The sequence below is a fragment of the Aulonocara sp. 'chitande type north' Nkhata Bay genome, linkage group LG5 (genome assembly GCF_057382095.1).
Source record: "Aulonocara sp. 'chitande type north' Nkhata Bay isolate Kocher_YH1m ecotype deep benthic linkage group LG5, A_spYH_male_GT1.1, whole genome shotgun sequence".
Taxonomy (NCBI): domain Eukaryota; kingdom Metazoa; phylum Chordata; class Actinopteri; order Cichliformes; family Cichlidae; genus Aulonocara; species Aulonocara sp. 'chitande type north' Nkhata Bay.
The window spans coordinates 42,534,554-42,554,608 of record NC_141348.1 but is presented as its reverse complement, the minus strand read 5'-3'; the positions used below and the strand labels follow the sequence as shown (position 1 = coordinate 42,554,608).

The 20,055-nt window shown below is 43.3% G+C and overlaps 1 protein-coding gene across 10 annotated transcripts in view; it reads left to right on the top strand.

The window, feature by feature from the left end:
* Positions 1-20,055, top strand: part of LOC147331413 (dedicator of cytokinesis protein 3-like) — a 251,942-nt gene that overhangs the window by 160,688 nt on the left and 71,199 nt on the right. For all 10 annotated transcript variants that reach the window (XM_086293683.1, XM_086293682.1, XM_086293678.1 and 7 more), the window contains 4 exons: positions 3,059-3,207; positions 11,917-12,001; positions 17,929-17,970; positions 18,689-18,843. In XM_086293683.1, the coding sequence (XP_086149809.1) occupies positions 3,059-3,207; positions 11,917-12,001; positions 17,929-17,970; positions 18,689-18,843 (431 nt within the window). The remainder of the gene's footprint in view (positions 1-3,058; positions 3,208-11,916; positions 12,002-17,928; positions 17,971-18,688; positions 18,844-20,055) is intronic.

Genomic DNA, 20,055 nt, shown 5'->3' with positions numbered 1-20,055 from the left:
TTATATTAATATGAGCTCTCGTAAAGCGCATATCAAAGCGCGTTAGCTTCTATGTCCACTGGGTATCTCCTGAAAAACAAATGCTAAACAGATGCTGAGGGGAACTGTCGTGCGTGACTCCTGTTGTTGCTAAGCAACTACCGGTTGAAATTTGGCACTCTTTGGCTAAAAGTTGTAATATTTTGAACCTCAAGCACTAGCTGCGCTCAGCGCCAAAATCATGCTAATCTCTCAACTCTGACGGGACGGTGCAACAAGGTTCCCAGTTGGAGCTTCTGAGGAATGGATGCCAGTACCGTAAACACATCGCCTCAGAGTTGGATTATGATTTATAAACGTCTCTTACTACAGGGAACTAATCTTTTAAATGTATACCGTATTTTAAACATCGTCTTGTGCACTCGGGTCCAAACTGCAGGTAGAACACAGATGGATCCATTATTTTTACCCCTGAAGGGAGCATCAGTAGTTTCACTCCCTCACGCCAGTTTTTAATATGCAAGTATCACAGTTGGTAACTTGTATGGGATAACTGTATCCACATTTTGACTTATTACTACATTTTCAGAACCAGGTCATGTTAATCCCTCTCATTGAAGGTGTATAGCTTTGATTGGCCGTGGTATCATTTGTGTGCTGGGAGACGGAGGTGTGCTGGGAAATCACCTGCTAATATTAGCTTTGTCTTCTGGTCCTATTTAGCCTAACTAGCTTGCATCTGAACAGTGCAAGTTGCTGGTGGCTGTCCTGATTTATTTTAGTCAAAGAATGCATGGAAATGGGTGTTTCTGCTGGTGTCCACCACAAGTCTGATGCATTTACTCAGCTGTGAGGCGTAGAGCCCTTCATCTCCAGCCTTCTGAAGTTGTTATAATCAACCAACCAACTCACTGTATTTAGGGATGGTCAAAAGGACAGTTCGTGATCATGCTTCAAGGCAACGATAAGTCAAATAACCAAGGTAAGCATCTTTGATTGGACAATATACCAAACCTTGAATCCAGAAGACCCCACTGGGAGTCGCACCTGTCAGCAAAAACCAGGAAACTGATAAACAATTTTCATGGGCTCAACAAAAGAAGATTGTAAAAATGTTCCTCGGTGTGAGTCTCAAATTCTGCTGGAAGAAGTTGTTGTAAACAGCATGAATCCATCCTGCTGATGCTTTTAGATTAGATACTAACTTACGACAGTAAAGATGCTAACAGTGGCATGTTTCCTTCCTCTGACAAACCGTGACACAGCTGTTCTGCAGGCAGGTGCACAGCCCTCCCCTCACGAGTAGCTGAAGCCGTCGCAGTTCAAATCTTCTATGTTATAAAGAACTGAGGCAGTTCTCAACATCTTTCAGGGTTAACGAACTCAGATCGTTCATAAATGTGTGTTTCAGCACATTTACAGTGAAGCTGCGTTCACACATGTGTGGGTAGATTCAAATAAACTTAGAACTAACAGAGACAACCAAAGCACCGGATGCGTCCCGAGGCTGCACAGTGCCCATGTCTGCTCAGGGCTTCAGTTCATCTAAAAACGTTCTCTGCCAGCTCACATCAGCAGAACAGCAGAGAAACCTTGCGGGCAGGTTGCCAGTTGATAGCAGAGCTGCTTCAGCTGTGTTCACCTAACTCTGGTGTATTTCAAGTTAAGGTTCTCTAAAACAGCTCCACCTCCACTACGACCGGAGTTATATAATGGAGCTCATCTGTACATAAACCCAAGACTGATGGAGAAAGGCAGAGAGATTTTAGCCGGGCTCACTGCCCTCCTGCTGTCAGCATATGTTTGCAACTTGCTCATGCATGTATAAGCACCTACATGTGTATGTGTGCATATAATATACTTGGAAACCCAAATGAAATCTTCGTTATAACATGTAACCATTGTATACGCGCGTGTGTGTGTGTGTGTGTGTGTGTGTGTGTGCACGCGCCTCTGCACAGCCTAATTTCTGCCCATCTTGCTGTTCTGCCAACAGCTGAATAGACATTTAACCCTTCTCCCTGCTGCTGAAGCCCTGCAGGGCAAAATTAAAGTGCTAATAATAGCATGCTATGGGAGAAGCAGGTTCCAGTTGTCTTGTGTTAGACGCATGAGCTTTTGTTTCGTCTTTGTTTTTCAGTTGCCGTATGATTTCTTCATACATGAATTTATTGATCCACTATATACAGTCTAATCTGTACAGTGGATCATAATAACATTATAACAAATAATTATTTTCTGTATCACTCATTTAATAAAGTTACATACTCTTAATGCCAGGCCCAAGCCTGTTGAAAAGATTTGGGCTAAATCAAACATAAACCATAAGAATAAGATTTCCATTCTGATCCGGTCGTGGCCCAGATTAACAACAGCTGCCTGCTGATGGCCACAGGGTGGAAACTGTGCATGTGATGCTAAAGACAAAGGACTGTGGGGTTAGGATGAGATGGAGGACGATGATCAGCTGTGGTGAAGCGGGCACATGTCTGAGGGCTGGATGTTTTCATGAAGCTGGGAATTAGCTAAAGAGACCAAAACTTTTAAATGTGCTTTTAATCCTGTAAAGTTGGACTTTCAAACTTGGGAGTCTCTGGGCATCAACTCATGTTTGGAGTGGATCACAAACTAGACCTGCTTTGCTGCCCCTTCCTCTAACTGCCCAGATCTTCCTGTGGTAGAAAGCATGTTAGTACTTGCATAAAGTTTTCAGCCTGATTTGCCAACCAAGCTTCTTCTGTGTGTGCTAAACATTTGTGAGGCAAGTACATGCAACGCAGTAAATACGCATGTTCATAAAAATCTTTTTTCCGTGTTTCCGTTCTTCATGGCCAGCACGTGCTGACACATGTCTCTGCAACACTAAACACAAATTGTCTGCTAAGGCTTTGAACTCGCTCACCTCAGCTTTATTCCACTGTGAGTTGTTTGAGTGCCTTTAATAAACAGCACAGAAACGGCCTTGCGGTGCCCTGCCAGAGAAGTACGGCTGAATCAGCGTATTGACGAGCTGAAGATGAATTCTAAGTGGTGAACGAACGGTGAATGAATCCTCCCTGTTTCTCTCTCCGTCCTTCAGAAACACAAGGTGGATCTGTTCTACAAGGTTCGCCACGTGATGATGGAGCTGATAGACCTGAGAAGGCAGCTGCTGTCCGGTCACCTGACACAAGACCAGAGCAGAGACGTCAAGAGACACATCACCGTCAGACTCGACTGGGGCAACGAGTGAGAAACCACACAAATGTTGCATTAAGACACATTTGCACATTTCCCACACATACAAGTAATACACATAGTTTAAAGGGCAGCTGTTCTTTGTCTGACCCAGACGAGAGGTGCTTCATCCATTTCTGATGAAGCACCTCTCCAAACACGAGTATTCATTTACGTTTTTACGCTGTATCATGTGCATTGGTTGCTCATAGTCACGTAATGCTGCTTCAACCACCAGCTGACCAAGTGGGTCATTTAGGACCTGAGCCTTATACACTGTACTGCCAAACGTATTCACTCGTCTGCATTCGCTCACATATGAACTTGAGTGACATCACGTTCCTAATCCACAGGGTTTCACGTGATGTCAGCCCACCCTTTGCAGCGATAGCAGCTCCAACTCTTCTGGGAAGGCCACAGGTTTAGGAGTGTTTATGGGAATTTTTGATCATTCTTCCAGAAGCACATTTGTGAGGTCAGACACGATGTTGGACGAGAACTCTCTGCTCTAATTCATCCCAAAGGTGTTGGGTTGGGTTCAGGTCAGGACTGTTCAGGCCAGTCAGGTTCTTCCACATCAAACTTGCTCATCCACGTCTTTATGGATGCAGCTGGTCACCATGGAAACCCATTCCATGAAGATCTCTGTGCACTGTCCTTGAGCCACATGAAGGTTGGAGGTCCACAGTGATTGAATCTGCAGAAAGTTGGTGACATCTGCCCGCAATGCGTCTCAGCATCCACTGGCCCCAACGTGGCTTACCACATCTTTCCCAATCACTTCCACTCTACTATAATCCCCCTAACAGCTGACTGTGGAATATTTCATAGTGAGGATATTTCATGACGGGACGTGCACAGCTGGCATCCTATCACGGTACCACGCTGGAATTCACTGAGCTCTTGAGAGCGAGCCGTTCTTCCACAAAGCAGAACTGAATGATTTCGATGGGTGAGTGAATACGTTTGGCAACATAGTGTGTTACGTGCACCGTTGTGACTTCTGGCGTGAGGAGAAAGCGCTTAAATGCAGACAGTGGAGGCCGAGTGAGGTGAACAAAAAACAAGCTTTTATTTTGACCGGGACAAACGCTACAAACAAAACAAAGGCAGAACGAGCAAAGCTAAAACAGCACATGCAGCACATGGTTAGTGGCTTTTTCTTTAGAAAGACCCTTTAGATGTTTGAAGTTTGAAGTCTGTTTGCTGAATAATAATTCACACATGCTGCACTTACATGCTGATGGCAGCTCAGCCTGCTCCCCTGACTCCTACACGGGGCAAACACAAGTGTGATTGGAGGCAGGTGGATGAAGCCGTGGTTGTTAAAGTCTCATGAGAGCACGATGAAAGGCTGATGGGAAACAGATGAAATGGAGAAAAAATGGCCGCTGCTTCAGGATTGAGTTATTACAGTTTTTCTCGATTGCTAAAACACATTTCTTGAAACTACGCCTCATATCCTCACAACAATAAACACAAATCCATAACCTCTCACTCAATTCCCCAAACATCCTATTTCCAGGTCAAAATGAAGCTCTACACCCAAAACTATTCACTCCTGCTGAAAAACCAAACTTTGCCCTCAGACATCAAACACAAGCCCTCAAAAACACACACACTACAACAGAGTTTTGCACACTGGTACAATTAATTCAAAACAATAGTTCCAAAACAAATAGGTTGCTTATGGTTCTCCCCTTCAAAACCCTTGTCACATGATAAACACAAAAGACGCAACCAATGTATGTACAGTGGCACATTGTCATTCATGTACTATACAGTACAACACACACCAGAAACATTATCCCACCTCAGCATCTTGTCTTTGGTCTGGGTCAGGCCAGAGAATCTCATCCACATCACAGGCTATATTGGCCCCAGCCAGGCAGCGGGGGTAAAATCCTCTTGCATGCCTGATCCACCCCTGGCATGCATCTACTGATATGTCTAGGCAGGCCTCTTCCATGGCCTGAAGGAGGTGAACACGGACATAAGGTTCTCGGTCATACACTTTCCACCGCCATGCCGAAAATAACTCCTCTATCGGGTTTAGAAAGGGAGAGTATGCAGGCAGAAAGATATTAGAAAACCTTGGGTTATTGGTAAACCAGTCACGAACCAGAGCAGCGCGATGGAAGCTGACGTTATCCCACACAACAACGTAGTGAGGCTGCTCTGGCTGTGCTGGTTCCCTGTAGTCCAGCTGGAACATATGTTGTCTTAAACCATCAAGAAAAGCAAGGAGAAGCATAGTGTTATAGGGTCCTAGTACGGCATGGCGGTGGAGTACCCCTCGTTGGCTGATGGCTGCGCACATAGTGACATTCCCCCCACGCTGACCAGGGACATTTACAATAGCCCGATGGCCAATTATGTTCCTCCCCCTTTTCCTTCTTTTGGTCAGGTTAAAACCTGCCTCATCCACAAAGATTATTTCATGGGGAACAGGCCGTCCTTCAATCTCAAAGATCCTCTGCAAAACACATAACACAGTAGAGTCAATCGGTACCCTGAACCACAGTTCAAGAGTGCTGAAATGGCAGCATAAACTGTATCAAAGTATCAGTATCAAAACTCATACCTGAACATATTCCACACGTTGGTTCTTCACTCTGTCAGAGTTTCATTCGAAAGGGACTCGGTATGCCTGTTTCATCCGGAATTGATTCTTTCGGAGGATGCGGTCAATTGTGGAGAGGCTGATGGCATTTATGCCTCGAAAAAGATGATCATCCTCAATCACTCTCCTTTGAATCTCTCGCAGGCAGATTACATTATTTGCAATTACCATGTTTACAAGTTCCCTCTCTTGCTCCTCCGACAAAAGCTTTAACCTGCCTCCACCAGGTGGTCGTCTCTGTGTCCTACAAAAATAGAAGCACTCATTACTGTAACTGTCACACATTCATTTTACAGGAAAATAATGGAAACATACTGAAACTCAAGACACATAAGTTCAGTAACTTACAAGTTACTGTACAAAGCAGTCTTACTGCAAGTACACCTACCTGTTTTCCTCCCTGAAGGTTCTGATGATGGAGGCAACAGTGAAGCGACTCAAATTTGGTTGTACTCGTTGCCCAGCCTCCCTCATAGTCATCCCATGGACAAGGACATGGTCAACTAAAGTGGCTCGAATTTCATCCGAGACTGACTGTCTTCGTGCCCTTGCTCTTCCCCTTCCTTGTCGCCGTCGTTCTCCACCTCCACCTCCTTCACCACGTCCTCCTCCTCCTCCACCTCTCCCTCCTCCTCCACCACCTTCCTGTTGTCCTAGACCACCTCCTCCTCCTCTTCCACCACGTCCTCCTCTTTCACCATGTCCTCTTCCTCCACCACGTCCTCCTCCTTCACCACGTCCTCCTCTTTCACCATGTCCTCTTCCTCCACCACGTCCTCCTCCTTCACCACCTTCCTGTTGTCCTAGACCACCTCCTCCTCCTCTTCCACCACGTCCTCCTCTTTCACCATGTCCTCTTCCTCCACCACGTCCTCCTCCTTCACCACGTCCTCCTCTTTCACCATGTCCTCTTCCTCCACCACTCTCCTCCTCCTTCACCACCTTCCTGTTGTCCTAGACCACCTCCTCCTCCTCTTCCACCACGTCCTCCTCTTTCACCATGTCCTCTTCCTCCACCATGTCCTCCTCCTTCACCACGTCCTCCTCTTTCACCATGTCCTCTTCCTCCACCACGTCCTCCTCCTTCACCACCTTCCTGTTGTCCTAGACCACCTCCTCCTCCTCTTCCACCACGTCCTCCTCTTTCACCATGTCCTCTTCCTCCACCACGTCCTCCTCCTTCACCACGTCCTCCTCTTTCACCATGTCCTCTTCCTCCACCACTCTCCTCCTCCTTCACCACCTTCCTGTTGTCCTAGACCACCTCCTCCTCCTCTTCCACCACGTCCTCCTCTTTCACCATGTCCTCTTCCTCCACCACGTCCTCCTCCTTCACCACGTCCTCCTCTTTCACCATGTCCTCTTCCTCCACCACTCTCCTCCTCCTTCACCACCTTCCTGTTGTCCTAGACCACCTCCTCCTCCTCTTCCACCACGTCCTCCTCTTTCACCATGTCCTCTTCCTCCACCATGTCCTCCTCCTTCACCACGTCCTCCTCTTTCACCATGTCCTCTTCCTCCACCACGTCCTCCTCCTTCACCACCTTCCTGTTGTCCTAGACCACCTCCTCCTCCTCTTCCACCACGTCCTCCTCTTTCACCATGTCCTCTTCCTCCACCACGTCCTCCTCCTTCACCACGTCCTCCTCTTTCACCATGTCCTCTTCCTCCACCACGTCCTCCTCCTTCACCACGTCCTCCTCTTTCACCATGTCCTCTTCCTCCACCACGTCCTCCTCCTTCACCACCTTCCTGTTGTCCTAGACCACCTCCTCCTCCTCTTCCACCACGTCCTCCTCTTTCACCATGTCCTCTTCCTCCACCACGTCCTCCTCCTTCACCACGTCCTCTTTCTCCACCACGTCCTCTTCCTTTGCATCTCTTTGGATCCATTGTTTCAAACCTGAATGAGCTGACTTTGGCCCTTTTATCTATCCATCGCAGGTTCTGATTGGTGTGTGCTAAATTTTGACTCCTAGTGTTTCCACCTGGTTAATTGTGTGCTAATTGAGCTCAAGCTATGCTGACTTAAGTTAACATTATTGCATGCTAGTGCTTTCTAAATGACTACATGGTGTAAGCACTGTAAAATGTAGGGATTTGTGTGTAGAGTTTTGCAGTAACAGTTCACCAAATTTGAGTCATGTGTCAAAGCAGGGAATAGTGTTTATAGTTCAGGGAAATGGGTGTGCTTTTTGACCAATAGCGTTACGGTTTTGAAATTTTAGTTTAGAGGCCTGGTTATAGTGTTTAAGCAATCGAGAAAAACTGTAATACTGGGAGTGTTTCAGAGGTTATTTACAGTTTTTTCTGAATGCTTAAACCCAAACTGTGATTCCTGTAGCACAATTCCTAAAACTATGCAGACATATAGCAATACCACTCACTGAGTTTGCAAAACTAAAAGCACAAAAACTGCTTTGCACTCAGTTTGCAATTTTGTAACACACACTTTGCAAAACTGTAGGCAGAATTCACTGCACAACACTCAATTACCAAATTTCCAACACACTCCTAGCAAAAGTATACACATGTATGGCTATCATTAACACTAATTTGCCAACTGTCTGGCACACTTTCACATGTGAAGACTTTCTTAGATAATTAGTTCACTTTGCAATCAGCCTAAGCACTATAATACAGGTAAGCTGTGTGTGCGGAGTACAATGGAGGCAGCAGAAAGAGTGAGAAGTAGAGGAGGCCGAGGAAGAGGACGTGGAGGTGAAGAAGTAGGATGAAGAGGACGACAAGGACAAGGAGGAGCAAGAGGAAGACGAGGAGGGGGGAGAGGTAGACGAGGAGGGGGCAGAGGAAGCATGTTCACTGCAGACCAAGTAACCCATATAGTCATTATGGCGATTGCAAATAATCCTATACTTGGAAATAAACACTTGTGTTTGTTTTGATGTGTTTGAATAAACACCAGTACTTGAAGTTTGGATCCCTCTATGCTTATGGATCTATGACAGAAGTATGAGCTCAAACTGACATAGCCTACCTTGTGCACAGAGAAAGCAAAAGCCAGATGTGTTTTGTATTCATACCATCAGTGTGCAGTTGGCGCATTGTGTGCTTAGTAGATGATGGCTTGTGTGTACTGTTTGATACGGAAACACCATTTTTACGAAGGTGTGAGGAGTTAATCTAGCTGTGTTTGCTTTTGCAAGAGAACTACAATGTTTTGATGATTGGGTGACAGGTTTTCTTATTTGTGTGAAGAGTTTTGCAAAATTAGCCAATAGTTACAAAAAATGTGCTTAAGCAATCAGAAAAAACTGTAAAGCTTCGTTCTGCTGTCAGAGGGGACGAGGCACACTGAGGTGATATAAAGGGGGATGGCGATAAGTGCTGCTTTTATTATAATTAATAGTAAAAGAATTATTCAGGGTACCGCGGGGTGTTTCAGGTCATGTGACTGCTTCCAGTCATTACTGATGCTGCTTTACAGTTTTTTACAGTCGCTAACAAGCGCCTACCCATACTTCAGATACTTTTTCTAAACTCTTAACACAGACCCACACCTACAAAACACAATTGGCCAAATGGATAATATCCTTCCCAAAAATACACTTTGTTAAATATATACTAACTCCTCATTTCAAAATTAGAACACATCTTTCTCTGCACACACTAACTGTACAAAAACACTATAAATCTGACTCAAAATGAAATTAGTCTGTCAAAGAATAACACTTGTTTTCACTTCACAAGGTACATGCAGTCAATCAAAGTACACCAGGTTTCAAAATACTGGCTATTATTGACATTACAAAAACTGCATAGACTTTTATGTTTCAGTTTCACAGGTATTTGCATGCGAAACATGCAATCCACCATATTGACACCAGAAATGTCTTGGTTGGTAACTGTATGTCCACATGTACAGTAATGTTCACATTCAAAAGCATTCCAGTAAAAAGCAAACAAGTTTTTGTTTCTTTACTGTTTACCACAGGAGGTACAGTAGAAACACGGTATGATAGGACAGAGAAAGTTTTACAGTATTGCTTACAGTGAACAAAATATCCATGAAACACACAAGAGCATTCTGAACAAAAAAACAACAGCAAAAAGCCAAGATAAAAAGGGGGGGAGGGGGAGGGGGGCTAAAAAAAGGCAAAAGATTTGCATCTAATCTCTGCGATCTTCAGGGTTAGGCCACATGTTTTCATCAACATCACATCTGATGTTATCCAAGTCGATGCACCTGGGATAAAACCGCCTGGTATGTCGGATCCACCGACATATCATTGCAGAAGCAGAGGTTTTTATACTGTATCTAAGGTTTGGAATATTGTTTTTGCTATTGTGGGATGTTGTGTGTTAACATTCGTAGATACTACAAAAACAGTTCATGATTTTGCTGGGAGGTATAGCTTGTCTGTTAAGAAAATGTAAGCATTGTGGAAATGTGTTCACTGACTGCATATTGGGTGAACACGACATGAAATGTGTGACTGGTATGGCCACAACAGACCGATGCTGTGCTAATTGTGTTTAGAGTTTTGCAAATGTGACAACTGTTTGGACAAACGCTTGTTAGCGACTGTAAAAAACTGTAATAGAGTTCACATTTAGATATAAGTAGGAACTACTTACCGACGATGTGATTTTAGCACATCAGTGTAAAGCAGAGTTATTCGTCCAGTCAGTGGCTTTGCTAAAGAGAGAAGCAGCTCAGTGAATCATTTTAGGCTGCAAAAGGGCCAAAAAGGAGCTAATGAGGTGCTACTTATCTTGTTGCTCTCTGCTAATTCAGTCTCCAGCTGGTAAAAAGAAGTGACGTGTCATGTAACAGAGCAGCAGACGTAATTCATAGCCCGAAAGCCAGTTCATGGTGAAAGGTTGCATTGCAGGAAAACAAGCTCGCTTTCATCATTTCAAATAATGGCTCCATTGTTCCTGATGCATCACGAGCATGGAAGTGTGTGCATGGAGAACACAACTTATCAATGAATCCATGAATGGCAAACATTTGTCGGGTCAAGTGTCTCCAGCATGAGGACATTTAGTGTGTCTGAGCAGCCTGAATGTGAGGTTTCAGGTTACACGTTTGATGCGTGTACGCCGATAATACTGATGTGGTGCAAAGACGCACTTCCTTCTGCTGTTTCGGTTCATGCTACATCCTCGGTGAGAACAGCTGGAGGGCACAAACAAGCTTTTGCTGCCACACGTGAACTAGACTTGACCTCCATCTATGCTGCTTCGATGTGTTTTACTTTTCTCCTCAGTGCCAGTCTCCAAATGATCATTGCTCAGTACTACATTCCTCTCTGGGTCGTTGCAGGACTGATATTCTGAGTCATCCTGAACTTCACACAGTGTCAAACCTTTGCCTCAGGCTGTCTTTAGTCAGACGACCGTCACAGCAGCCAACTCTGAACCTCTGTGTGAGGTGAAGGACCCTCGTTTGGATCAGAGATATCTCATCATGCTCCTGCTGGTGCAGCCCAAAAATGTGCAGCGCCTGGCTTCAGAGCAGCGTCAGACATACTTGATTAGATATGTACAAAGATGAGTAATAAGCAGTTAATTATAGTGTCGTTAGAAACCTTTAACAACCCATTCAGCTTTACCCTCAAACCCCAGGCTGTAATTTTATTTTCTGTTTCCACTCAAGCCTTTACTTTCACTTGACATATACAAATACATAAACACCTGATTGCATTTTTGAAGCTGTGGTTGGCAGTGATGAAGAGTTTGGTTTTCAAACCAGATTTAACCCGATTTCAGCCTTGATGGATGCGCATGTTAACACATCAAAGATGGACGTTTAGTTTCTCATTCACAGTTTAAGAGGCCATCTTATTCATTCGGAAGAACATTGTGCACAGCGCCTTCGAGTGCGCGAGTCCACCGGCCTGTAACTGAAAGATGTGGTTGTTGAGATTGAACAGAAAATAATGCTGAGGAACAATATCCCCAGAGCCCCTCTGAAATTACTTTAATATACTCTGTGTGTGTGTGTGTAGGCGGTGCACGCTTGTGTGTGCAGAGGTGGCTGGAAAGGTTTGTGTACCTGTGTTGGAAATGCTTTTTGTGAAGGTTAAATGAAAGACGCTCTGCTGCTCTCCGTCTTTGTTTCTGTGTTTCAGACACCTCGGTCTGGACCTGGTGCCGAGAAAGGAGTTTGAGATGGTTGATGAAGACCAGATCAGCGTGTCAGACCTTTATAAGATGGTAAGTCAAGTCACACCTGCTCACACACTGGATTCATGACGGCTGTAGTGCACACAGTGATCCCACATCCTGGATACGTTGTGTAAAATAAGACAAAAATATCCTGCTGCTCATCTCATTTGTAGGTTGTAGCTTTTAATCAGGCATCCTCTAAAATCTGCATATTATTTGCAATTCTTTTAATTTTCGTTATCCGCAGATGATGAGAAGGATGTTAAATAACCAGCAGCAGGAGATTGAATTTGATGAGCAGGTTGTGCTGCAAACTGAGCAGTTTTCTCATTTTTCACAAAATTAAATCATTTCAAGTATTAGCACATAAAAGTAACATGAAGTGAATTTTGTGCACATGAATATCAGTGACTGACTGTTTGCATTTGCAGGTCTCAGCTTGTCACCGTACTGATAAATTAATAAAGTCGTGTTACTGTGAAACTGTGAGAAAGCTTTTTGATTCAGAAACAAACGAGTGAACAGCTCTGACGTGGAATTATCGGAGATTAATGTTTTATTTGCTTTTCTCCCTGAGAGAGCACATTTTATTCCATTTTCTGGGTCTAACACAGACCTGCTGGCTGCACCTTGATGATTGCAGGCTGGATTCATTTCACAGTTGGAGGGAAGCTTTAGTTTCCAATCAGAGAGCAGGCTGGACCCCGAGGTTTAAACAGCAACAAGCCTCAACAGTTGGCAAAGTAATCGTGTGGCGACTGGTGAAGATCAGCAGATATCTCACTGAACCGTTCATTTTAGACTAAAATCTTTTGTCTATACGAGGATGAATCAGGAAGTTGTAACGTGAGTAATAACTATGAGCCGTTTGTTGTCTCTGTGGCTGCAGTGAATCAGAGTTTTGATGCTCGAAACGCGTTTCGATTCCGCGTCATGCTGCTCGTCCTTTTACCTTTTCATCTTTTCTCTGGCCTCGAGCGGCGCCTGTTACCAGAAACAGGTTTCTCGCTCACGTGACCTTCGTCTCATGCACACGACGTTTGAAACTTTGAACACCAGCAGGAAATCTGACGTCGCTCTGCTGGTGGCTTCATCCGGATACCTTAAAACTGCTAATCTGATGATCTGAACCACCGACTGTAAAATTACCGTCCCGCCTCTGTTAACTTGTTCACAAAAGCATAAATTTGAATAGTTTCTCCTGTTATTGGAGCTATTGTGTTGTATTTGAGTGCTACTTTAAATATCATAAATGAATGGAGTGAATGACAGTCGTAGCCTGCAGACAGCATGAGAAATAAGAGCAGAGTCAAGTTTCTACATTTCCAAAGAACAGATGAAATCCAAATAAATGGTCCTGAATAATCACAATTTCAAACCGTCATCATCTATGAGAAAACTCATAAATCACTATAAGTACAGTAAATATTTATAAATCAGAGTGAATATGTGTTGAATAATTAATACTGCACATGAAGATGTGAGATTAAAGCACATCAAAGTTAAACATTATAATCAATCTTCTGTTTTTTCAGAAAACATATTTTATAGCTTGTTTTGTATTTTTTTAAGTTAAGCTTTTAAATCCTTAGTGATAGTTTGTTCCCTGTGACTGAACAAAATGAGCACTTAGAACGTGTAACAGCAAAAGAAAAACCTCTTAGATATGAAAGAGTAAAGCTGTGATGGATCCGAACAGAAATGTCAAAGATATTTTCAGTTTCTTTCATCTGCTTTCCTTTCATCGTGACATTTGTCACATGTCAGAGAGCTTTGTGACAGGCACCGACATCATCGACTAATTTCACATTTTTGACCAATATTCAAATGTAAATATGTAAAAGGAACAATATCTTCCAGCAAGTTTTAATTCTGGACACTCGGGCAAAGAGAGGAGCTGAGCTGTCATCTGATCACCGGTGGTGAGTTGGATCGGGTGGCGTGGAAGGATGCTGGACAGACTCTGGTCCAGGAGATCTCCAACTGCTCCCTAAAGCAGATGTTTCACCTTCATTGCTGAGATGCTGCAAGGAGCTGGAGCCGGTTGGTGCCTGTTGTCATGGTGACAAACCAAATAGTGGACCCCGGAGGTGAAGGGAGCTTCTTCATCAAGCTGAAGAAGGCATGCTATCGGGCTTGGTTAGTGGGACTTCAGATCCAGCTGCTGGGTACCAGCAGGGCAAGCAGAGCGCCACTCGGTCGGTAGATGAAGCTAAAACTCGGGTGTGGGAGGAGTTTGGTGAGGCCACATGGAACAAGACTTTCAGACTCCTTGAGGCGAACGTTCCTCAGAGACTTGGATCCATGTTGACGTGACAGCCTCACACAGCTGCTGATTTGTCAGCTGCATCCATGACATGAATCTTGTGTTCCAGCACATCCCAGAGGTGATCTGTTAGGCTAAGATCTGTTGTGGAGGCCATTAGAATACGGTCAAGTCATTGTTGTGGTTAAGAAATGAGATGATCTGAGCTTTGTGATGCTGTTGCCTTCCTGTTAGCTCAAATCACTCAGCCACAATCTCCTCTGACCCCTGAATTGTGTTTCTGTGTAAACCTTAGAGGTGGCTGTGCGGGGAAATCCCTGCAGATTTGAACCTTCTGAATGACTCAGCTCAGCCCGTCTGGCATCAACAACCACGCACGTGAACCGAAATCACCTTTCTTTATTCTGATGCTAATTTTACATTTCAGCAGATTTTCTCAACCATGTCAGACTTCCTAAATGCACTGAGTTGCTGTGATGTGATTGGTCGATCAGACAACAGGTGTAAAGCAAACTAATTAACAAAGATGAAGACAATGCCGCAGACAAAATCCTGTCAAGATTTTTTAACCTGTAATTTGCAGCACTCAGGACAATTAGATTGTGTAGGCTATAATAAGCAATAGAAGCGAACCAAAAACTAAACACTGAAACAAAACATGCTCACAAACGTATTTCATGAAGGTTAAACTTGTTGCTGGAAATACTAAAAATGAAGTATTTATCTTTGTTATACTGGAGTCTGTGGATAACTTATAACCTGCATCACATTTCCAAGGCTGCTTTAAAAAATATGTAACTATTAAATAACTCTAGCCTATTAATGGTAGTGTGCAGTGCTGCAGCATGAGACGCATTCTTTGTTGTTCATGGTCTGTCGGTAATACTTGATGTTCCCTTTCTTACATCAGTCCTGCTTTAAATAGCTTCACCAGCCAAACACCGTAGTCCTGGTGATTCCCCTTTGTTCTGTTGCTTGGAGACCGATCTGGAGATGGGACGTGAGAAAGGGGGAGAAACAGGAAGGGAGTGAGAAAAAGGTTAAGTTATAGATGGCTGGATCGAAGATGAGGAAGAGTGAGCATGAGAGAGAACCGCGAGTTCTTTCTGGTAACAAACAGACAAAGAAGGGCAGAGAAAGAAAGTTACAAAGTTACTGCTGATTGATTTGTTTTTGAGTCGTGGAAATGAATGTTTTTAAATGTGACATTTGAAAAGGTCGAGATGAAGAAGGAAAACAGAAGATGTGATGAGATTCATCTTTAATGATCTCAGTGATGAATTTGCATTAGTGCAGCAGCAGGAGAGTGCGAGATTCATCACGGGCGGAAAACAATCACGCAACGAGAACACAATGTGAGCGAGAGGAAACTTTCCAACAGTCGCATGTAAATGCACATCTGACATTAGCAGTTAATCGGCTGTTACACACACACCGCCAAACTTCTGAAATAGACACGACTGTAATGGAGATTATTTAACAGTCAGCATCGTGCACCCAAAACATCTTGGGTTTGGATCCCGTGTGTGTGGACTGCATGTCCTCTCCAGGTACACCGGCTTCCTCCCACAGCCCAAAGAGGTGCAGTTAGCGGGGTCAGGTGTGAATGATTAGCCCTACAGCAGACTGGCAACCTGTCCAGGTGTACCCACCTCTCACATCAAGCTCAGATTAGCTCAAACAGGCTCCCCCTCCACCCTGAACTGGATAAAGTGGAAGAAAATGGACGGATGGATTATTTGAGAGTTAACTTACAGCCTTGATATGCAGGTTAAAAGCAGACTTTGAAATCCTACTATGACAACATATTAAAATGTTGAAATTTAAAGAGATAAGAGTTGAAATATATTCGCATGTTTAAAGAAATGTGGAAAAATTGCATAATGCTTAAAACACACACAGGAAACAGGTAACAGTAATAACATGATTGGCTCTGTCAGTCTGTGTGCGTGTGAGAGTTTAGCAGTTCGAATTAGTTGGTAGCTGCTCTGTGTTTATATTCTTGGACTGCTGGTGGAGCTTTGCATCATTCACAGCTGAAAATAAATCATTACTCGTCTTATACCGAGCGTTGATGCATCACCTCGGGTTCATCCTGAAGTTTCAGCTCCTCGCCCTCTGAGGCCGCGCTCACTTTTAGCCAAACAGCAGGCTGCATGCAAAGACAGTCTGAGGCCTGAGCTTCTGCACACACTGACCTGATTATTTAAAGCAAGACAGCGTCTCTGTAGGCGCGTCTGCAATCCAGAAATGTCACCCACTGAAAACATTTGGCTCATTATGAGCCTGGAAACATGACAGAAAAGCAGCTATAAAAGCGTTTATCACAGAAGAGAGGAAAAATGTTCAGCGTTCAGAATCACAGTAACCAGTCTCAGTGCCTCAAAAGGAAATCCTGCCCCGTCCCAGCGAGTCTGCAATATGTTGCTGTCTTTATCCAAAAAGCAATAAAGCTGAGTTTAACTTTGATATTTTGTCTTTGTACAATCTAAAGTCAATCCAGTGAGGATTGAGGTAAAGCAGGGCAGCTAGTGACTTGCAGGTTGCTGGTGCAATTCCTGGCTCTCCCAGTCTGCACACCAACGTATCCTTGAAGAAGGAGAACTCCGAGTCGCACACACACCCCAAGATGTGTGTGACTGACACGTGTTGTGTAAAGAGCTTTGTGTGCTCGAGTAGCGCTAAGAAACAATTTGTTTAAATTATTGCATGACCTTATTTTAATCGACTGTCCCAACCTTTTTAATAGCAGGTTTTAAAAATTCAATATAAAGAAGATGAGGCGATACGGCTGCCATCGTTTAATTCCCTCCTCAGGTTGTAATATTTGCAGATAGCTTTCAGCTGACAGTCATTACCCGGATTCATCAAACAGGTTTTTACTTCCTGCTGCTTCTCGTCACACACAGACACTCGAGAGATTTAGGGAGACAACTCGGAGTAATGAGTCTCTGGGGCATTTTTATCTTCTGACAATGAGGGGAAGGGAATGGACCACGATAAAGTAGATAAGAGAGGAGAGGAGACGAGGAGACAACACAAGAAGGAGATGAGAAGAGGAAACGAGAAGAGAAAATGAAATCAGACAAGAAAGCAGATGAATACAGAAAAGGAGAGGAAACAAGGACAGAGTATAGTGAAGGAGAGGATATACAGTAAGCAGAGGACAGATAAATGAGAGTGGATAGGAAAGCAAGATAGGATAGAAAAGGAAACAAGAAGAGAATAGAAAAAATAACAAAGGAGATTAGACAATGAAGGAGAAAAACAAGCCGATAGAGAAGGAAAGGAAGCAAGGAAATGGTGAAAAAAGGAGTAAACTGACAAGGAGATAAAAGAAGGAAACAAAATGAGAAGAGGTTAATAAATGAAAGGAAACAAAGAGAAAATAGGAAAGAAGGAGATGCTAAAGGAGAAGAAGCAAGGACTGAGTGTTGAAGGAAATGAAAAAAGCAGGGCCGACCAATGACAGTCATTGGGGCAGACAGTGAAGAAGAGGAAACAATAAATGAGAAATGAAGCAAGGACATAGGATAGTAAAGGAGACTAGAGACCTGAAAAGGCGAAGTGATAATAGGAAGCAAAAGGAGGAGAGGGAAAGGAGGAGAGGAAACAGTGAATGATGATGAACCAAGGAGGGAAAAAGGAAACAATAAGAGGAGAGAGATGATCGACCCCTCAGCTAATAGTTTGTGTCTCTCTTTCGCAGCATCTTTCTAGCAGACACAGCGTACAGCAGAGCACCACACAGGTACGTGGACGTACTGCAGTAATGTGTCTCATTTACTTCTCATTTCAGAGGCCCAAACAGATTTATGGGACACAATTAAGATACTTCCAGCAGAAAAAACTGCTACAAAGTAGTAGTAGTAGTAGTAGTAGTAGTAGTAGTAGTAAGAGTAGGAGTACATTTTACAGAGTAAAGAGCCTGAACTGGGTCACAAAGAGAATCCTTGAAAATATTTCCATATATCATTCATGTCACCAAGAAACTTTTCTCGTGCCTTTTATCATTAAAATAAATGGAGATATGAATTCAAAGCATTTAAACAGTTATGTTCTACAGTATTTACAAGCTTAGACCCACAGCTGTGCTCTGCAGCACTCTATCCTACTAATGCTGATACTTTCATCACAGAGTGTGAGTGTGACTCTTAGGCATCACGCTGAGACGGAGACGGTGTGCAGATTTAAACTGCAGCAGCATCACTTTGATGCTAAAGAACCAGAAATTTAATGCATGTTTTTGAGCAGTAATATGTGTAAAAACCTTTTTATGTACTTACAAATCAAGTTAAAGTTAAATAAAAACGGTATATTTTAAGAAGATTTCATAGTTTACAGATGTTTCTGTTCAGCCAGGAGGCTTTGGTGTATATGTTTACTAAGACTGTCACACAATGTCTTTGTATTCTAATATGTGTATTTATATATTTTGTTTGTTTGGCTGCTTTTTTTGTGTGTTTTAGGGCGACAACGCCCGGCAGAGACATGGGGAACCTTGTAGAGTTCCAGTACCTCATCACCTGCTGGTCAACCTGAAGAGCTTCACCTACAACAGCATAGGCGAGGACACGGACATATTCTTCTCCCTGTACGACCTGAGAGAGGGAAAGACCCTCAGGTAGGTGGCAGCTGAACAGTCGAGCACAGAGGTGCAGATTTCCAAAAAGTGTGGGTGACACTCTTTACTCGTTTGATGTTTCGCAGCACCGGCTCCGTGATGATTAGTCTTTTCATATTTGTGCTGTAAAGCTTGTTGCTGTTCGGTCAAGTCAAACTGCATAGAAACATTTTCCACAACAGTTTGTTTTTCACTATAATAATTATTATTTTTTAATTTAACATTAATAGTCTCTCACAATAAATAAATATCCTACCAATCAGCATTCATTGCCATTTTATTCTTTTATAACTTCAATATTGATTTGTGGACAACAGCCAGAATTTTCAGTCCCATGTTTGGTTTCTTGACATTGTGACACGACGCCATCACAGGAGAAACACCCTGATTATCAGCAGCAGGTAAAGCTGAATGTCAGCAGCACAGCAGGAGGAGCAATTATCCTTCAAATGAGCAAAGAGGAAACAGATGCAAGGAGACGCTTACAGAGACAAAAAGTCTGTAACTACGCTAAGCTAGGATGCTAACCTGAAGGAGACGACCTCAGCTCTATGTGACCCTGAAAAAGTGACCCTGTGTCCCAATAATGACATTCATATGTTACTGAATTGCTTTCTGTGGAGCCCCTCTGGTGACATGAGTGGGGAAAATTGTTAAGTTAATGATGCTTTGAAGTGAGACAGTAATAAATAAGTTATAGGACTGTAATAAATACACTGTGGCCATGTTTTGGTTAGAAATCAGTGTGTTGATCACACCGAGTGAGCACGGAGGCTGTTATCACCCAACAAGTAAGAGGAAATGATATTTAAACTTTATTGAAATTTTAATATGAATTCCTGTGATTTTCTTCATTGATGTTGTCAGGTGGGGCTTTAATGTTTTAGCCTGGCCCAAATTCTTCAACGTCATCTCAAGTCAACCGTTAGCTGAAACTTGGACACAGCTGAGTTTTCCAGCAGGACGATGATCCCACTCTCTGTTTAGGGAGAGATAACCTGGCTAATATTAACCTTAACCAAACATTGCTGTAGGTGTATGTATATATTAGACTTATATACTTTTGATCCAGTGTGGATCAGAGAAAATCCAAATTAAACTTGTTCAACCAATAGTTGCTTTTTAAAGCCGTAAATAGAAAATGTCATGAGAATATTCATTTATTTTTCCGAGTATTCGCTGTTTTTTTGTTCTGGGCCTACTCAGTGCTAT